The 20,638-nt window shown below is 32.4% G+C and overlaps 1 protein-coding gene across 7 annotated transcripts in view; it reads left to right on the top strand.

Annotated features, from left to right (window-relative positions):
• Rbfox1 (RNA-binding Fox protein 1) overlaps positions 1 to 20,638 on the top strand; it is a 101,651-nt gene that overhangs the window by 24,747 nt on the left and 56,266 nt on the right. For 3 of the 7 annotated variants that reach the window (XM_089699175.1, XM_089699173.1, XM_089699180.1), the window contains exon 1: positions 19,463 to 19,807. The exons of 1 other annotated variant lie outside the window; for it this stretch is intronic. In XM_089699175.1, the coding sequence (XP_089555301.1) occupies positions 19,796 to 19,807 (12 nt within the window). In that variant the 5' untranslated portion in view covers positions 19,463 to 19,795. Of the gene's footprint in view, positions 1 to 19,459; positions 19,808 to 20,638 lie in introns of those variants that run through there. 3 more of the 7 variants (XM_089699177.1, XM_089699176.1, XM_089699174.1) reach the window with 2 other exon arrangements.

The following is a 20,638-nucleotide window of genomic DNA, read 5'->3' as shown; positions in this document are numbered from 1 at the left end:
GAGAAACGGAGGGGAACTGGCGGGGGGTCGGGCGACGCGGGCCGCTTAATGCAATCACGCTGAGTTTGCATTAACTATCGCGAAAGGACGACGCAGTCGTATTTTTTGTGTAATAATTTTATTATACATAGGTACTTACATATTCTATTATGACGCGCAAAAACTATTCCGTTTACGAATGTCTGTGAAATCTACATTGAAATCCCAGAAGGAAACAATATTTCAGAAAGATTGTATTAATTGTATCTGTTGAATTAAAATCAAAGCTATATATATGTTGTCCTCATTATTTTCTAATCAGATTGTACATCCCAATGCGAATGCATTACTTAGTTAAATGGTATAATATACAATTAAGAACATCCAAAAATAAAGTGTCCACGTAAATAATATTTAGCAGTGCAATATCTGTAATTATATATTTATGAACAAATAATTACATCAGATTTAATAATCGCAATTATTTTGAATGTACATATGAATAAATGATTTCATCATAATATTAATAATCAAAATTGTTTTATTTCCCATTTGTTGCAACCCTAGCGTATTTTCGTGTGGCAGCGTAAGTACCTACGCTGGCGGCGGCATCAAAGGCGATTCCTTACTGTAGGAAATAATATTGTAATACTGTGCCTATAGTCCTATTATAACGGATTTTCTCACACTTTAGGGCAGTCGATTTTTATTCCTTATCGAAAGCACGCGATGGATAATTGTTTGCCTTGGAAAAGAAACCCGTATAAAATTGCGCTATTAAATACGATTCGCATGTAGGGTGGCGTATTTCCAAACTATACATAGCCAGAACGCAACCATAGGAAACTGCTCGTGTCTACTTTGTAATGCTGTTTTTAAGTTTTTTATTACAATATATACACGAATTTTGCGTACTGATCGTGTATACTTTGTAACGCGGATGCTTGCGTCTTCGTTCCAAACTATACACGATCAGTACGCAAAATATAACTAAATATACCTACTACTACACCACTTACGCTTGCTATATGTATCTACTTTTATTCTTCTTGATTGATTCAGTAAAATATGGAATAAAAATATTATAAGGTAAGCGTAGAAAAATAAATAGGTAAGAGATAAAAATAAGGGTTACCTATGGGTTAGGTTAGGTTCGTGTTTTTTTTTAACTACACAAAAATAGGAGCCACCGTCTTCTTCTGGACTTATTAGATTCTTACATTTTAGCACTATTGTCAATTGTAAGTCGTGCAGTATAGTCGGGAACAAAGACACAAGCATCCTCGATACAAAAAATATACGATTAGTACGCAACATTACTGTATACACAATACACATGCATTTTAATAATAGATTTCAAAACAGCAATACAATAATATAAACGCGAGCAATGGAAAGACGCCGCGCTTACTCCGAAACATACACGATTAGTCCGCATGCGTACTGGCGCTGTATATTATGGAGCGCTATTCTTACTTACTTCACTACAAAGTATACGCGAGTATTTGCGTACTGCTGTTGTATAGATTTGAAGAACTTTGTAAAAAAGTTATTTCCAAACTATACGTGATTAGTTTCACATCGTTGCGTACTGGCCTTGTATAGTTTGGAAAGACGCTGAACATCATCCAAATCCTTTATTATTTTATATTTATACTAGCGGTCCGCCCCGGCTTCGCCCGTGGTACATATGAAAAATAGATGTTGGCCGATTCTCAGACTTACCCGATATGCACAGAAAATTTCATGAGAATCGGTCCACCCGTTTCGGAGGAGTATGCAGACTAACATTGTGACACGAGAATTTTATATATAAGACTAGCTTTCCGCCCGCGGCTTCGCCCGCGTTTTCAAAGAAAAACCCGTTCCCGTAGGATTTCCGGGATAAAACCTATCCTATGTCCTTTCTCGGGTATCAAAATATCTCTATACCAAATTTCATGCAAATTGGTTCAGTAGTTAAGGCGTGATTGAGTAACAGACAGACAGACAGAGTTACTTTCGCATTTATAATATTAGTATGGATATACTTAGCCTTCCTCGATAAATGGGCTATCTAACACCGAAAGAATTTTTCAAATTGGACCAGTAGTTCCCGAGATTAGCGCGTTCAAACAAACAAACAAACTGATACACAAAAAGCTATAAGAAGCTGAATCAACACAACGACGACAACAACAAAAGAGGGCGTTAATTTTTGATAGACATAAATTTGAACCTCAATGTAATAATAGTTAGGTTTATGTGTGACGATTTAATAGGTTTGTGTTTAGGTTAGGTTAGGTTAGGTTAGGTTAGGTTAGGTTAGGTAAGGTTAGGTTATGTTAGGTTAGGTTAGGTTAGGTTAGGTTAGGTTAGGTTAGGTTAGCTTTTTAAAACTAAATTATTTCTGGCCACGAAATTTATAATCGTAATATTAGCTGTTTCGTCTCTCTTTTCTCGGAAAATTCGTAATTTTTCAAAATCGAAAAAATTCGGCTGTTCAACAACAAAAACAGGTACCTCAATGTACTAATAGTTTGGTTTCTGTGTGACGATTTATTAGTTAGGTTTGTGTTTAAATTTTTAAAACTATATATAAATTAGCTATTTCGTTTCTCTTTTCTCAGAAAATTCGAAAAAAAATTCGGCTATTCAACAACAAAAATAGGTACCTCAATGTACTAATAGTTAGGTTTCTGTGTGTGTGTGTGTGTGTGTGTGCGTGTGTTAAGGTTAGGTTAGGTATAAAACATGGGTAATATATTATCGAAAAATAGTAAATTTTCCGGACTGAGAAAAAATTTCCTAACCTAACATAACCTAACCTATCCTTTTCCACCTTATAGAAATATTTCCTGACGTATAGAAATTTTCCTGGCTTATATAAATTTTCCTGACGTATAGAAATTTTCCTGGCGTATGGAAATTTTCCGGACTTAGAAAAATTTTCCTAACCTAACCTAACCTATCCTTTTCCACCTTATAGAAATTTTTCCTGACGTATAGAAATTTTCCTGGCTTATATAAATTTTCCGGACGTATAGAAATTTTCCTGGCGTATGGAAATTTTCCGGACTAAGAAAAATTTTCTTAACCTAACCTAACCTAACCTAACCTATCCTTTTCCACCTTATAGAAATATTTCCTGACGTATAGAAATTTTCCTGGCGTATGGAAATTTTCCGGACATAGAAAAATTTTCCTAACCTAACCTAACCTAACCTAACCTAACCTATCCTTTTCCACCTTATAGAAATTTTTCCTGACGTATAGAAATTTTCCTGGCTTATATAAATTTTCCGGACGTATAGAAATTTTCCTGGCGTATGGAAATTTTCCGGACTTACAAAAATTTTCCTAACCTAACCTAACCTAACCTAAACTAACCTAACCTATCCTTTTCCACCTTATAGAAATTTTTCCTGACGTATAGAAATTTTCCTGGCTTATATAAATTTTCCGGACGTATAGAAATTTTCCTGGCGTATGGAAATTTTCCGAACTTACAAAAATTTTCCAAACCTAACCTAACCTAACCTAACCTAACCTAACCTAACCTAACCTAACCTAACCTAACCTAACCTAACCTAACCTAACCTAACCTTTTTTTTTTTTTTTTTTTTTATAGTGGAGAATGCATTTAGGCATACCCAGAGCGCTCGGGGAAAGGGCCCTGGGTTATGTCGGACTCACACCGCAGAATGCGGCGACTACCGACTAAACTCCACTGTGTTCCGTCTCTCCGCTATATTGGCAGGGTAACCTAACCTAACCTAACCTAACCTAACCTAACCTAACCTTTTTTTTTTTTTTTTTTTTAGTGGGGAAATCTTGCATAGATACCCACGGCCTCCGGGGAAGAGGCCGTGGGTTATGTCGGATTCCTACCGACCAAAACCCCACTGTGTTCCGTCAAGCCGCATCAGCGACAGGGCCACGGGTATGTGTAGAATTCATCCGTGACAACCTAACCTAACCTAACCTATCCTTATCCACCTTATAGAAATTTTTCCTGACGTATAGAAATTTTCCTGGCTTATATAAATTTTCCGGACGTATAGAAATTTTCCTGGCGTATGGAAATTTTCCGGACTTAGAAAAATTTTCCTAACCTAACCAAACCTAACCTAACCTAACCTATCCTTTTCCACCTTATAGAAATTTTTCCTGACGTATAGAAATTTTCCGGACTTAGAATAATTTTCCTAACCTAACCTAACCTAACCTAACCTAACCTTACATATCCTTTTCCACCTTATAGAAATTTTTCCTGACGTATAGAAATTTTCCTGGCTTATATAAATTTTCCTGACGTATAGAAATTTTCCTGGCGTATGGAAATTTTCCGGACTTAGAAAAATTTTCCTAACCTAACCTAACCTAACCTAACCTATCCTTTTCCTCCCTATAGAAAATTTTCCTGACGTATAGAAATTTTCCTGGCTTATATAAATTTTCCTGACGTATAGAAATTATCCTGGCTTATATAAATTTTCCTGACGTATAGAAATATTCCTGGCGTATGGAAATTTTCCGGACTTAGAAAAATTTTCCTAACCTAACCTAACCTAACCTAACCTAACCTAACCTAACCTAACCTATCCTTTTCCACCTTATAGAAATTTTTCCTGACGTATAGAAATTTTCCTGGCTTATATAAATTTTCCTGACGTATAGAAATTTTCCTGACGTATAGAAATTTTCCTGGCGTATGGAAATTTTCCGGACTTAGAAAAATTTTCCTGACTTATACGAATTTTCCTCATCTGTATAAATTTTCCCGACGTATAGAATTTTTCCTGGAGTATGGAAATTTTCCGGACTTAGAAAAATTTTCCTGACTTATACGAATTTTCCTCAGATAAAATTCATTTATTTATTCCTACTTTTACCCCTATATCAAATAAATGGATGAACCGATTTTGATAAAACGTTCACTTTCATCTTAATCTTAATACTATTATAAAGGCGAAAGTTTGTAAGGATTTATGGATGTATGGATGTATGGATGTTTGTTACTCTTTCACGTAAAAACTACTGAACCGATTACAATGAAATTTAGCACACATATAGAGGGTAACTTGGATTAACACATAGGATAGGTTTTATACCGGAAATCCCACGGGAACGGGAACTATGCGGGTTTTCCTTTGAAAACGCGGGCGAAGCCGCGGGCGGAAATCTAGTTTAATATATATGACTTAGATTCGACAACTTTAATTTTTTTCATTCCCACTTTTACCCCTATAGGTAGGTATAATAAATGGATGAACCGATTTTGATTCACTTTATCTAAGAACCAGCGTCGGAAAATATGCTGCCTTACAAAAAACCGCATCTAATTCGGATTACCTGTTAGCGAGCTACGGTGGAACAAACAGATACACACACACAGACACACATAGCGGTCAAACACTTATCACTCATCTTTTTGCGTCGGGGCTTAAAAATATATGTAATACGACATAATTTAAAGGACATTTTATGTATAAAATTTACCTAAAAATAAGCATAATTTTAATTTGCCCCTCCCCCCCTACTACCTCAGCTTACCCCCTCACTCCCACCCCCACCACCAGAAATAACTGTAGCGTATAACAGATAACTTACGTTTTATCGTACACTGTATAATAGTGTACCATAGAATGCCTTAGCAAATGTTCGCCGTGAATACTTAAATGGTCATAACTTTTTTATTTATAAACTGATTGACATGAAATAAACACTAAATGTTAAATGAAGATTACCAAAATATATTAGTGAAAACCGCATTTAAATCGGATAAGCCGTTTCTGAGATTAGCGTGTTCAAACATACAGACAAACAGACAAAAAAAATTTTAACGACAGTTTTGGGTTTGGGATCGATTTAGTAATAACCCCTGCTAAATTGTTTTTACATATTTTCATTGTACAGACACCACTTTTCTAGAATTTTATTATATGTATTGATTATAATACGATTTTTGAGAGTATATACCATAAAATACATGCTGCATGGACCAGGTATTTTCATATTCAATGCGTAAGGTGATAAAAATCTTTAGATGGCACGCTGTTCATTATATTATACTCAGATTATAGAACGAGAAACTGAGTATGGCTGGCAGAAGTACCTACCACTTTAATTTAATTATTTAAACGCATCTTCATATATGCGGAGTGCGGACGTTCTTTATACGTTGTGTTATTATTATTAACTTTATTTTAAACCTAAAGTATGCTTCAAAATTGCATACGCATTCAAAGGCATTAGTGAAAAAGACATAAAATTGAAAATCTCAATTCATCTTTACAGTTCAAAAGGCTATAAAATGTAGGTATGTATGTACTTTCAAAACTCTCTCTATTGAGTTTTAATAAATGAATACATATATTAAAAATGTACCTAAAATAAATCTGGGTAAGAAATCATCATTAATAACAAACCGAAACATTTTTCATTCTCCTATACAACAGTGTAGGTAATAGTGACTTCATGGGGTTATTTGCTTATCAAAGATCTTAACGATTCACCCTAGCCCAGTTTCCGCCAGCATTTGTTACCCTCGACTTTTTGAAGTGAACCAAAGAGCTATCGCATTTCATTTGGGTATAAATACATATGAATTAAAACAACGTAGGTATACATTTTAAGTCGTATGTTGTAATGTTCTTTCCGCCAATCTAGCGACCTATAAATTATTGCGAAAGCAGTATACCTTATTGGTACCAAATCATATTTTGACTGTAACTAGGTTTAGTGCACAGGATGTTTCAATTTGATCGTGCACTACGTAATAACGTCGTGGACCGACCTACCTCAAATTAGATATATATTATTATCTATTAACACATCAAAGAGGAATAAAATAGGTTATGCTTTGACTAAATATTTTAGAGAATTATTTTATCAGAAGTCTTGATTATTATCCCATCGAAGTGCTGATGAGGTCCCAGATTGAGCACGCCCTACTTCAAAAAGATTAATATTCTGTTGTAAGTACCTGTGTGGTTATTTACCGTGAACGAATTCATACTAACGAGCAAATGTGTATGGTTTTAATATGTATTATAAAATATTTTCTTTATATCATATAGTTTATATTGTATGTACATATACCTATCAGAATTTGTTTTTATTTAACGCAGAAGCCGTTCACCGAGCAAATAATCTATATTTTGTTGGATTTAAGATAACTGTATAAGTATACACAGTAATATGTATGCATGTTCCCATTTATCTTTAAAATGTTTAACAAGTTACTAATTGATGACACAACCTTCAGAAATTGAAATACTCGACTATAGTAATAAGTAATAACATCATTAGCATTCATTTCTAATAAGTTATTATTTCTGTAAACAACCGAAAATTCTGTATTAACTTAGCATTTAATTAACGGATAAGTACCTACTCAAAACTTAACGAAACAATTCAGAAGATTGTTGTTTACCTATACCTACATAAATTTTAATCCATTAAAAGCAATAAACAGACATGTATTTGAATATCTATCAATTACGGCGCGTATAATTGCTAATCAGCAACTAAAAATAATTATAAATGTTGGTTCATTGATGAATGTTACAATTATAATGAGGATTTAATGAAATAATTTGGAAAATCCAAAAGTGCACGCCTCATAATTTTTTTTTAATAAATATTTATTAATTATTATTTTTGTTTATTTAATAACAATTAAACCACATCGAATCAGACCCTGAAAAATGAAAGGGTTCTATTCCTGAGCATACTCAAGCGTAAGAGAAAAAAAAAGACTCGATTAGTAAAGTATTTCGGTCGCTATCGTGTTAACAAGAAAAAGGATCCGCACATACAGACACACGGACGTCCAAGACAGAACTTTTTTAAACTGTTTTTTAACTAGTTTAAATAACAAAAATGACATCAAAAATATCATGAACGTTAAAAATAGTGTTTTTTCTTAATATGTGTGTGTATGTATTATCTTACAAGTGCAATGTATGATACATAAAGACATTTTAAGTTTGAAAAATCAGATGTTTTGCGCGAAGTGACAGTAGTACCCACCTCAACGCTTCGCTTATGAGGCGTGCAAAACGCTGAACTGGCTTTCCGTGATGAATGAAAACCGTGTCGACGCTGTCGCTGGTCAACGGCAGTATTATGTTTTTTCCATATTTTTGTTTCCACAATTTCAACGTTATTACAACTTGTTTTATAAATGAGCATGAATTGTAATTAAAACAGGAAGTGGTTAAGAATATTATATTTTTATAACTGCCTTCCGTTGATATAAAATGTAGAGCATTAAGTAAATACCATAAATAAAAATAAAAAAAAAAATAAAAAAAAAAAAAATAAAATAACATTTATTTGCCAAAAACATGGTACAGAGAGGTGTGAAGAGATAATTGTTCAGCATGTTTCGCTTTGTATAAAGCATGCAAATATATGCGTAAAACAGATAGGTATACTAGATCTAATACACTACACATGCATATTATACAATCGATTTAGCAATTATCATTTAAGGTCAAAAAATTCTTTTAGGCTATAAAAACAATTAATAATCAGCCATTTCTTTAACTTATTTTTAAACACATTCAATGTCTGGTTTCTTATGCATTTAGGAACATTGTTAAATATTTTTATAAGCATAATAGGTCCACTTTTAGAGAAAAGCGCAGTTTTACAACGAGGCATAATTAGTTTGTCACGATCTCGAGAGGGAACAATACTCACGTCAGCCGCTTTTGTGAAATATTGGGGGTGTTTTTTAACAAAGACACAACACTCCAGTATGTACATAGAGGTCAGTGTCAGAATATTTAATTTTCGGAATAGTGGGCGACAGCTTTCTAGCGGCCCAACCCCGCAAATAGCTCTTATACATTTTTTTTGTGCCAAGAATGCTCTATTCATACTTGTTGAATTGCCCCATAATATAAGTCCGTATCTTAGTATAGATGACACATAGCCATGGTATGCGGTAAGAGCAATTTTTTCTGAACTTATGGTCCTTAAACGGCGTAAGGCGAACACAAATTTGTTTATACGCGAACAGAGATGATTAATATGTGATTTCCAATTACAATTGCTGTCCAATATAATGCCTAAAAATTTTATTTCATCAACTTCTTCCAATATAATGTCTTTATAAATTAAATTAATGTCACATTTTCTTTGTTTGTAATTATGGAACTGCATTACTTTCGTCTTTGCTAAGTTAGCCGTCAAGTTGTTTATTTCTAACCAGTCAATTATTCTATTCAATGTCAATTTTAAATTATGATTACATGTCAAATCCGAAGTTACATTAGGTATAGTCACAGAAATGTCATCAGCATAAAGGGTACATTTGTAGTTAGTTACGTTTGGTAAGTCGTTAATATAGAGTAAGAAGAGAAGCGGTCCAAGCACGCTTCCCTGAGGTACACCTGAACTGTTGAGTCTGGAGGTTGATCGTATAGTTTTTACTTCTGGACCAGCACCACTACATGCAATCTCGACACATTGCATACGATTGATGAGATAGGATTTTATCCAATTTAATGAGGGACCTCTTATTCCATACATATCACACTTATTTAGAAGGATACTATGGTTAACACAATCAAATGCTCTACTCATATCAAAAAATATGACCGTTGCGCTAGTACCACTATCAATATTTTCTAGAATGCTCTGCATAAGCTGGTATGCTGCTAGTGTTGTGGACTTTCCTTTTTGAAAACCGTTTTGTTCCTGTTTTAGTATTGAGAATTTACTTAAATAATCTATTAGTCTTTTATGCATTATTTTTTCGAATATTTTAGAAATTATTGGAATAAGTGTTATAGGTCTATAATTATTAATGTCATTTTTATCGCCTTTTTTGTGAATCGGTTTTACAATTGAGTATTTCAGTCTATCCGGAAAAATACCTTCATCAAATGATAGATTAATCAAATATGTCAATACATTAGCAATAAGATTAATACATAATTTAATAATAAAAACACATATCTCGTCATATCCCACTGAATTTGTATTTTTTAACGAGTTAACTACTTGAATAGTTTCAGTCTCGGTACAGGGGAAAAGAAACATAGTCGCTTCTCTGGGCTCGATGCCTAGTTTGCAGCTTGCTTCTGGGGATACATGGTTAGTGTAGTATTCGTTAAATGAATTTGCAATATGTTCCGGTTTCGTAAGCGTTATAGAGCCAGAGTTAATACATTCTAGGTAATTATGAATTTTTATTTCTTCTACTTTGTCACTTATAATATTCCAAGTAGCTTTGCATATATTGTTCGCTTTACTAAGGTAAGAACAGTTTTGATTCATTTGGGAGTTCTTAATACATTTTTTGAGCAACTTATCATATTTTTTAAAAGCTTCTTTGTTTTTTGTAGAATGTGTTTTGTAGTACGTGTATCTCAGTTTTCTTTTTCTTAACGAGGATACTCTTAACCCTTTCGTTATCCATTTAGGGCCAATGTTTCGATTTTTTATTTTAATGGTATTGATAGGAAAGCATAAGTTATAGAAAAGTATGAAGTAATCATGAAACTTATTAAATGCTTCGTTACAGTTGTTTTGTATGTAGACTTCACTCCATGATAGACTTGATAGACATTTTTGAAATTTTCTTATATTTTCTTTACAAAAATCACGCCTTTTTATATGTGACACTAAAGGTAAACTTTTTTTTTGAATAGGGCAATGTAAAGTTTGACCTGTCTCATGATCCGAAAGACCAAGTAGATGAACTGCTCCTTTTGCATTTTTTATGTTGCTTATAATTAAATCTAAGCATGAATTTTGTCTCGTTGGTTCATTAATATGTAGGATAAGGTCATAATTTAGGAGAATGTCTTGCAAGCTTTGAGATATATAATTTTCTTTAAGAATATCAATGTTCATATCTCCCGTTAATATAATTCTTTTTTTGTTATTTTTTGTCAGTTTATCCAGCAGTATTACAAATCTGTTTAGAAACTCATTTGGATTGGAATTAGGTATCCTGTAAATGCATATAATGATGATATTCATAGAGCGTATTTCGATACCGCAACATTCAAAGACCTTTTCCGTAGAAATATCAGTACAATAGGGGACTGGGGTGCAATCTATCAACTTATTTACAAGTATACAAACTCCTCCGCGTTTTTCCTTACTCCTTGAAAAAATACTACCCAACTTAAAATTTTTAAATCGAATATTTGACTCATCTCCCAATCTAACAAATGTTTCGGAGAAACAAATTACATCAATGTACGTATTTTCCGATAATAACTCATTCAGTGTAAGTTCAACTGCTTCCAGTTTGTTCAATAGGCCAGCTATATTTTGATGAAGTAACGTAAAATGAGACGCATTTAGAGAGCGCCTTGATTTAGCCGAAAAAAAGAAGACGACGATTCAGTATGAGACTTAATGTCATTTGAGTATTATCTATTATCACAGAAATTACTTGTCGCATGTTAGTGTACCTACTTATAATATAGGAAAAACATTTATAAAGGTAAAGTTTGACATAATTTATGCCAACGTTCATCAATATAAAATACTCGTATAGCAAGAAAAATAAGGTAACGAGCCTACAGCTACGTCCTGTATAACTTTCTGCCTTTTCAATATCAAGGTTTTAGAAAGCTAGTAAATATTGTGTATTTGACAGGCACGACCTATGGGCACGACCTAAAAAACCAGCCCTTTCCGCAGTCGCACCTTTACAGTTCACACAAGAACATCATATTTTATGTAAACGTCAATCATGGTAGATACGAGCAATCCCCGGAGCTTATCGGAGCTTGAATCCAATTCTTGCTTTTTCATTATCCAATATTGTATTGAATTGTATTGGGGCTTAACTCTACCGGCTCAATATAGATAATTGCTTTTCTAATATGTCCAAATATCTAATTATAAATATTATTCTATTCGTATCTAGATATTATTACTTAATAATAAAAATATATAACAGTAAAATAAAATGTATTCTCGCAAAGTTACCTACTAAAAATAATGATTTTATTGTTTTCTTCACACGACGCGACGTTTTGATTCAGATTTGATGGATACCATGAGATTTGTAGGTGTAAGCGTGAGATACATAAGATTATCCATTAACCGAAGTCTAGACAGTATATCGACTTTATAGTCAGACATACAGTTTTGTCTGTAGGAATCAATTTAATTGTCTTCAAAGAAAGAGATTCTGTGCTCTATATTTTTATGGTACCATATGTTCATGGAGTTCTCCGTCAACTGTTTACCGCTTTTAACTGTTTTTTTTATTAAAGTATATATATGAACAATATATGCTTATTGCATAAAGACTGGTATAACAATCAAAATGAGGAACTATTTCACGGGGTGAAGGTAACCTTGCGCGTCTAGCGCTATATGGGCGGTGTTAAGAACCTGCCCGAGCAATTATTCCCCACTCACAATAACTTTACAATGCAAGCATTCGTTTAAGATTAGAAACTAAATTATTATATATAATATACATGTATATGGAAATCAATAGATTGATAAATTACCTGGAACCTTTCAAATTATCGTCTCATACTTCGTGGTTTTTGTAATTATTAGTCTATATTTTGTAGTAGGTACTCACGAGGCATTCAATTTATTTTCAGTTTTTATAGCAATCCTATTAAAAATTTTAGTATACGGTTAAAATTTCCATGAATTATGCTTTTATAACTTCCAGAGGGACCTCTAGTATTTGTTTTAAAAACTTATTCATATATCGCAGCAGCTGAAATTTAAATGAAGTGTTACTCAATTGTTTCAGTAAAATAGTTTCACTCAAGTGAAATATATATCCATATTCCATACTAATATTATAAATGCGAAAGTAACTCTGTCTGTCTGTCTGTTACTCAATCACGCCTTAACTACTGAACCAATTGGCATGAAATTTGGTACATAGAGATATTTTGATACCCGAGAAAGGGCATAGGCTACTTTTTACCCCGGGACATAGGATAGGTTTTATCCCGGAAATCCCACGGGAACGGGAACTATGCGGGTTTTTCTTTGACTGCGCGGGTGAAGCCGCGGGTGGAAAGCTAGTCACCTATATGTAGATATACACCTCACAAACTAGAGAATGCGATAGTTGCTCATTGGTAAACTGCACTAGCTCGTATACCGCTCTTGAAAAAAGATAATATTATTAAAATATAACATATGCACATCATACATACCAACGGGACCCTACGGCTACAACTGATTCCCTAAAAATAGTAACATTTTCCGCAGTGCAGTAAAGTGTAAAATTTTAATAAACCTTTATCTGAGAAGAAGTGTAGCCAAGACATGGGATATGTAGGTGGGTGGGGGCCGGGTAGGAAGTATATAAACAGAATGGGTGATGTCCGCGATGACCGCCGTCGCCCGTCACTCAGCGACGTCGGCGGAGTCACCCCGCGCCACCCCATCACACCTTTGGACCTTTTCGCTAAATACGATGACCTCTATTATCAAACGAAACTTTAGATAAGCCCAAATAAAATTGTGTTGTCTCTGAAACAACGCAATTTTCGTAATGGCATTATTTCCATTAAACAAGACCTTTCCATTATTCATTTCATTTATTTTATAGTTTAAGAACTACTAACATGGACGATAACAATTTGTACCAAAAAATCAGTCGCATGCATAGCCAGTATTAGGTACCTATGCATTATCAATTAGTTTATGTGCTCAAATAATGAAGCGAATATTTATTGTATCTTTCTTGACATTTAACCAGGGCAGTCGGGTCTTCAAATATGTGACATGTCATGTCTTCCCCCGGGGTCTTTGTAACCCTTTATGTAAGAACTGAGAACTAAAGATACCCTTTGGCATTATTCATAACATAATTTATGAATATTAACTATATCAGCTTATTAATTTAGCAATGATATCCCTGGATAATAATAATTTAAACATTATTATAAGTATATATACTTATGTGCGGCTCCCAATCTTTACAGACATCTATCCTTTCTTATCCTTCATCTAATAATATAAACAAAGGGAAATCAAATACATATAATCCAACCTTCCTTAGACCATTATTACAAGGCTTGAAATTTATAGTAAAGAGGTGTGTAGAGTATCCAGAGAAGTACTGAATACAATTGAAAACTCTATATCGTCCAAATTTTACTCTAAACGGTCTTCTATTTTCTATGAAGTTTAAACCCAGTTATTGCGTTTAGTTTCACTAAACTTACCTCTAGTACATAATATATAATATAAAGTTTTACTCACATTGTTGCGAATATCTGTACAATTGCTAGTTTTGGCATCAGTCCAATGCTGACATCTTACAGCCTTAGAAGAATTACCGTAAAATAAATAAAAAGCAAATAACTTTTGTCGCTGATGATAATCTAGGTACTAGTTAAGTCTTTATAAAACCTTTATTTTAGGTGAACGTCGAACGAAAATTTATATCTTGCATATAAATTTTTTTCTCTCATCTTTAACATCTAGCCTTTGGAAAAATTATCGTGAAAAATCGAGGCTATCAATTATTTCGAAAAGTTACCGTATTTTTATTCGGCTCTTTATAAACACCCGCGGTGTGAATTTTATTGCATCGCATAATGATTTCAACTTTTTTTTAGAGTGATGCACAAATAATGAAGCAATTGTCGTCTTGTTTTTTAAGCTAAGTACGTTTTAATTAGATAATTAATTTTTGTAAGAATAAAAATATACTTTAAAACTAAAAGATATCTACCTACATCAAAACAAAATTTCGAATATTCCACTCCTTTATATTTCAATTTTTAACCTGAAAGTTCACATATTTCACCTTCATAACTTGACAAAAGATTATTATTTTAAGCTAAATATCTTAGTAAGTATATAGACTTTTATAGACCATTATTCCAGTAATAGTAGTAGTAGTAGTAGTTAGGTATATTATATCGTAAGACTGCAAAATCGCCATTTAGAACAGCCTTTGAATACTGAGCCTTCGAGTTAAAAGAAACTGAAACGCGGTTGAGAGCAGTGTAAAGTTTATGAATGCCTTTGCAAGATTGATGTATCGCACTTAACCCTAGCACGAGGCACAGTTTAACTACGATTATGTGCATTTCCTAATGCCCGACTTCCATAGACGGTATGTTATGATAACACTGTTTATTTAGGCCACCACTTTGTTCAAGTAACTACAGCACGATGTACCTATTTCATATATGAAATGTATTTGTCGGTATTACAACGTTGTAAAATTAATTGGTATTTAATATTCGCTGCATGTGCTGCAGTGTCTATAATTATAAGACTTTCATTAAAAAGTGGTATAATAAATAATTAAATATCTCTAGTACCTAGTATGTAGGTATATTACACTACTAGTACCTATATAGTTAGTACATATTTTATTATCTGTGGTTATATACATAATACATACAATAATTACAACACGAACGTAATGTTTCCGAATGTGTTTAATCTGAAATACTGTACCTATATTAGATACAAATTAATTTTTAATTTTAATATTCCTCATATTTCTATAACTAATAGGTAGTGTACTTTCAGGCTCTGTAAATTCTTATTTTTACCGACAAAAATAGGTATCATTAATTTATATTTTTGTGTTTATAATGAAGTATACGGATAATAATTTATATTCATTTATCATTTTTATAATCTGTATACTTCAAAATTTATAAAAAAATATGTAGAATATTATACAGGTACCTATAGCTATTGCCGATAAAATATTATGTGAAGCGGTGGTTTGTGGGTGGTTTGGTCTCCTAAAACCACCAATCACATAGAAACATTATTTATCACACATTAAATAAAATTACGTACGGTTTATGTAATATGATAGTAGGTGCCTTTAATCTTGATGACGATTCCAACTAAGATTCCAACCCTAACAATCTAAGTGCGGAAGACAATGACTGTACAAAAGTTTAAATATCTGCTTTGTTTACCAAGTTATTTTAATATCTCTTTAAACACAAATTTTTAAACAATACCGTCTTTCCATTGTTGGCATATTGTTGGATTAACCCATTTTAAAATAGGTACGACTTGTGACGAGCGTTTCAGCTCGTTTTTTAAGAAAATCAAAATACCTAGATAGGTATATATAATTTTTATACTTGATAATTATTGACACCGAATTTATTATTCCGAATATTGCCCATATTTTGATTCGATTCGATTATCCTAATTAGGTAGATAGCTAGGTACTGTGTATAGTATGCTGTATGGTATCTATTATTAATTATTAAACAATTTAAACAATTATTATTATCATTAAATAATAACTACTTGTAGGTACCTAGCCATAATATGGATACATATGATGTATTAAAAAGTATAGAAATAATTATTCTATAACTATAATATGAAAAATATTATATAGATAAGTACCAAACTTAAAATAATTTTAACATAGGTACCTACGTTAAAATTAATTTAAGTTTTAATCTAAGGCATCTTTGCTTTTTATAGAGTGTACGATAGAATTATTGTTTTTCATATCATTAAGCATTCAATAAGTATAAAGTATAGGTTTATACTTAATGAATGCTTAAAGTAGGTAAGTTTTATTCATTATGAATTATGATTATACTGAAGAGTTTATTGTAACTACGATATTTAAAAATTTTTAAAAATAGAACAAAGTTACAGGAGTTTTACTCAGTTGATATTGTTCATAACTTGATTAAAATTTTGTGTAAAACTTTAGCACAAAATTGATCGAAACTTTTGTAATTAATTTATTTTCTTATTGTTATATTATATGAATAGTAATGAATGTTAAACATCTATTGTTGATTGAGTGGTATCAAGATTGGGAATATATTAATTCTTGTATTTGGGTAAGGATAATATTTGTTTTATATAAATTTGAATTCATTAATCATTTCCATTCGGTATAATTTAAATTGATTATACCTACCTACTGTATAATGTTCTTATCATATAATTTTAATTTGATTACTTAAGTAACTATATATATAACAAAAATCTACCTATTTTCCATCTATTTTCTTTTTTGTATTGATAGAGTCAAATAGTCCGTAGATCTGCTTGCGTATTTTTTATTTCTGAATGAAACGAAGAATGTAATTTATGGACTAGGTACCTATATGAACAACTTTACACATTTTCTAGGATTGATCATTATATCTTACATAATATGTTTTGTTGAAGTAGGTAGCCTAAGTTTTGAACTTTTTGAAAAGATAGAATCGACATTACCTATCGCTATATAACGGTCATTTTCAAACCTAATTCAAATGGTTTTGTTTGAACATTTTGTTATGAAAATTAATTACCTACATAAATAGTTCTTGTCGTTCTTGTCAATAGTGAATAGGCTTTGAATAGATATCCTTTTGCACGCCTCATAAGCGAAGCGTTGAGGTGGGTACTACTGTCACTTCGCGCAAAACATGTGATTTTTCAAACTTAAAATGTCTTTATGTATCATACATTGCACTTGTAAGATAATACATACACACACATATTAAGAAAAAACACTATTTTTAACATTCATGATATTTTTGATGTCATTTTTGTTATTTAAACTAGTTAAAAAACAGTTTAAAAAAGTTCTGTCTTGGACGTCCGTGTGTCTGTATGTGCGGAGGATTTTCTTGTTAACACGATAGCGACCGAAATACTTTATTCGAGTCTTTTTTTTTCTCTTACGCTTGAGTATGCTCAGGAATAGAACCCTTTCATTTTTCAGGGTCTGATTCGATGTGGTTTAATTGTTATTAAATAAACAAAAATAATAATTAATTAATAATTATTAAAAAAAAATTATGAGGCGTGCACTTTTGGATTTTCTTTTGAATATTTTTTTTTGAATATGCACATCGCGACATTGTCTGTGCACATCGCAGACAATATGTCGATAGGGCCCGCATGTCGGGGTTGAGAGATAGGTAAGTAGAAATCTCTTCTTCTTCTGTAAAAGAAGAAGTGCAAAAGAAGGAGTGTTATGGTTTTTGAGTGTATGTATAAATGTAGATTGTAGGTATATTTAGATATTTCTTTGGCGCGCTGTACCTTCTTCTGAATCGTGGTAGGTAGCCGGTAGGTAGTGAAAAAGGCTATATAAATTAACAATCCGTTTTTTGTTTTCATAATAACTAATAATAATTCTTGTTCATCAGTATAATCGAAAATGAATGTATACGTACGTGTATGTTAATATAAATATCCACGATTAAAAAGCTAGGTACTCTGAGCTAGTTAGCCATTTTGTGCATATTATTTTCGATTTTTTCCAGGAATAATGCCATCTAGTGAATTAGTTTATAAGTATAGTAATGAAAGGTGCAGCTAATGACGACGCACTGTATAAACTCCTTATTTTCTTTACGTTCATAATAGATGGCGCTGTGAATTTTCCAAACGAATCAGTGCAAACTGCAAAACGTAGTATAATAATATTAGTCTGTGGCAAAACTGATAAGACATAGCTGTATAATATTTTTAGTTTGTGTCGTAAAATAAAAATATTTATCTTAATATTTCTAGTATTCGATTTCATTAAACTTTGTTATTGTCATTTAGTTTTCCCCTAAAAATACAAGTAATACAGGTCTATATTTATATTGAGTTCGCTCATTGGGTTCATTGTTTTCATCATAAGAATACAAATTGTTTTATTTGGCCTAGGTAGGTATCTACTGTACACTTACTGTACAGTCTACACGAAGTTTTGATATTTTTAGATTTTCATTACTTATCAAAGAAGATTCTTTATTGAATTCAATAATCTTTATATAATATAATTGGTACCTATCTATAAATTTTTCTCTTTATAAATCTAAGAATATAAATTTTGAATCTTTAAAATCTCGACGTTTGTGGAATTTATTGGTAGATCTCAAGAAATACAAATAAGTACTTTATAACATTTAAGCCCTTTGAATTAGGTATGTCGTTTATAGTTAGATACAAAAGAATGGGAAGCAAAATTATCGGTGTGGGGGATGCTGCTGGATCCGCGGAGCCCGGGAACGATTCATTGATCCGAAGCATTCTCGGCAATAAGACAGGGACCAACTACAAGAAGTTCAATAACATAACCTCTCGTTCACTCATTGTTAAATAATTTTCTTTTTGTTAAATATTTAACACGCATATTTATCGGTCAATCACATACCTACTTAATTTACATTTTGTTTATAAGATATACTATTTTGTAAATTAAGAACTTAATGTTCTCATATTATTTTAATATTCAATCAAATACCTAAAAAATTGAAGGTGGGTAGGTAGGTATCTTGTTTTAAAATTAACTTTGGTTTTACACGATAATTGAAAATTGAAATAGAATAACGTAGATGGTACTTTACTACTATAAAGCTTATAAACAAGTGTAGTAATTATTATTATTTGTATCTTGAAACTGAGTAAGTTCTACACAGTACACAATGAACATTCTACATAATGAAGTATGAGCAGTGCAGCTGGTCGTTGAATAAGTCAGATAAGGATAGATACATAGCTTCTCCCAGGCTGAGTGGCCGATCTGCGACGCACATTCTTCTCTCTCTTTCGCACGGGCGGCGGTTCGCACGAGTTCGTTGAGTCGCCACGCGTGCCCGTCCGTTGTTGCACATCGACGTCAACCGCTTTCAGTGCTATAGCGCGTTTCTTAGCGCTATATCTTCATAACCTTAAATTTTGAATTTCGTTTTATATTTTATTAAAATTATATTTTCGACAGAATACTCATGAATACTTCAAATTTATAACTTTAGTGGTGTGAAGTTAACGCCCAATAAAAAAGGCGGACGTGGAGTGTATTTTTGTGTAAGATAAAGTTATTACAAACGGCAAGCTGTGGGGTTCAGGGGCCTTTTTTTTGCCGCCGCAGGGGATGTACTATCCTGTAAGTACCTTTATATTTTTACTTATAAAATGAATAGAATATTTGAACTGTGTAACTAAATTATAACATACATACATCTTACAATCTTATCAAAACAATTATATTTTCTAAGAATATTGTGGCGCATGGCGTTACCGGGCTTACATGGACGCCTCGGGATAAATGATCAGTTTAACATGAAAAACTTATATCTAGATTATAAAATAAAATGCTAAAAGTAACATAATTCCGACGAGATTTTTGCTCTCTCGCCAAATGTTTAAAGTGAAGTTGCTGTGTATCGTGCGGAAAACGGGCAATAGCGACTATGTTGTAGTTATGTAGCAATCCGTGCATTAACTATCGTTTATTTATAAAGGACGCTCACATTAAATTTCCAAGTTCCTTAATTTAGCCGTACGGAGGAGGAAATTTCATCCAACGTTTTGTATCTTTACATATATTTAGCTTTGTTTATACCAGTATATAGGTATATACCTATAAGTATCATTATAATTTTATCAAATTAATCTATAGCCTTATTAACAACTCGCTCCAGACAATCCATTGTTGTGACATTGAACTGTGAATGAATCCATTGTTGTCGTTTCTTTCTAGGGAATTATGGTTTGTATTGGTTGGACAGAGAAAGATAGTGCGTAAAATCACTACTCATCTCTAATATCGTAAATAGTGCGTAACAAAATTATTATTTATGTTTCGAATAAGTATAATATTATACCATTGTATGATAAAATTGTATAGTACCTAGGTACTATATGTTACCATTTTCGAGTATTTAGCTCAGCCGTATTATTTTTAGCCCAGTCGCCCCTCAGATTGTGTAGCAAA

This window comes from Colias philodice, chromosome 9 (assembly GCF_061535455.1).
Source record: "Colias philodice isolate Cphi_HAF_F1 chromosome 9, ilColPhil1 Martin Lab GWU primary, whole genome shotgun sequence".
Lineage (NCBI taxonomy): Eukaryota > Metazoa > Arthropoda > Insecta > Lepidoptera > Pieridae > Colias > Colias philodice.
This window is presented reverse-complemented; position numbering and strand designations above follow the sequence as displayed.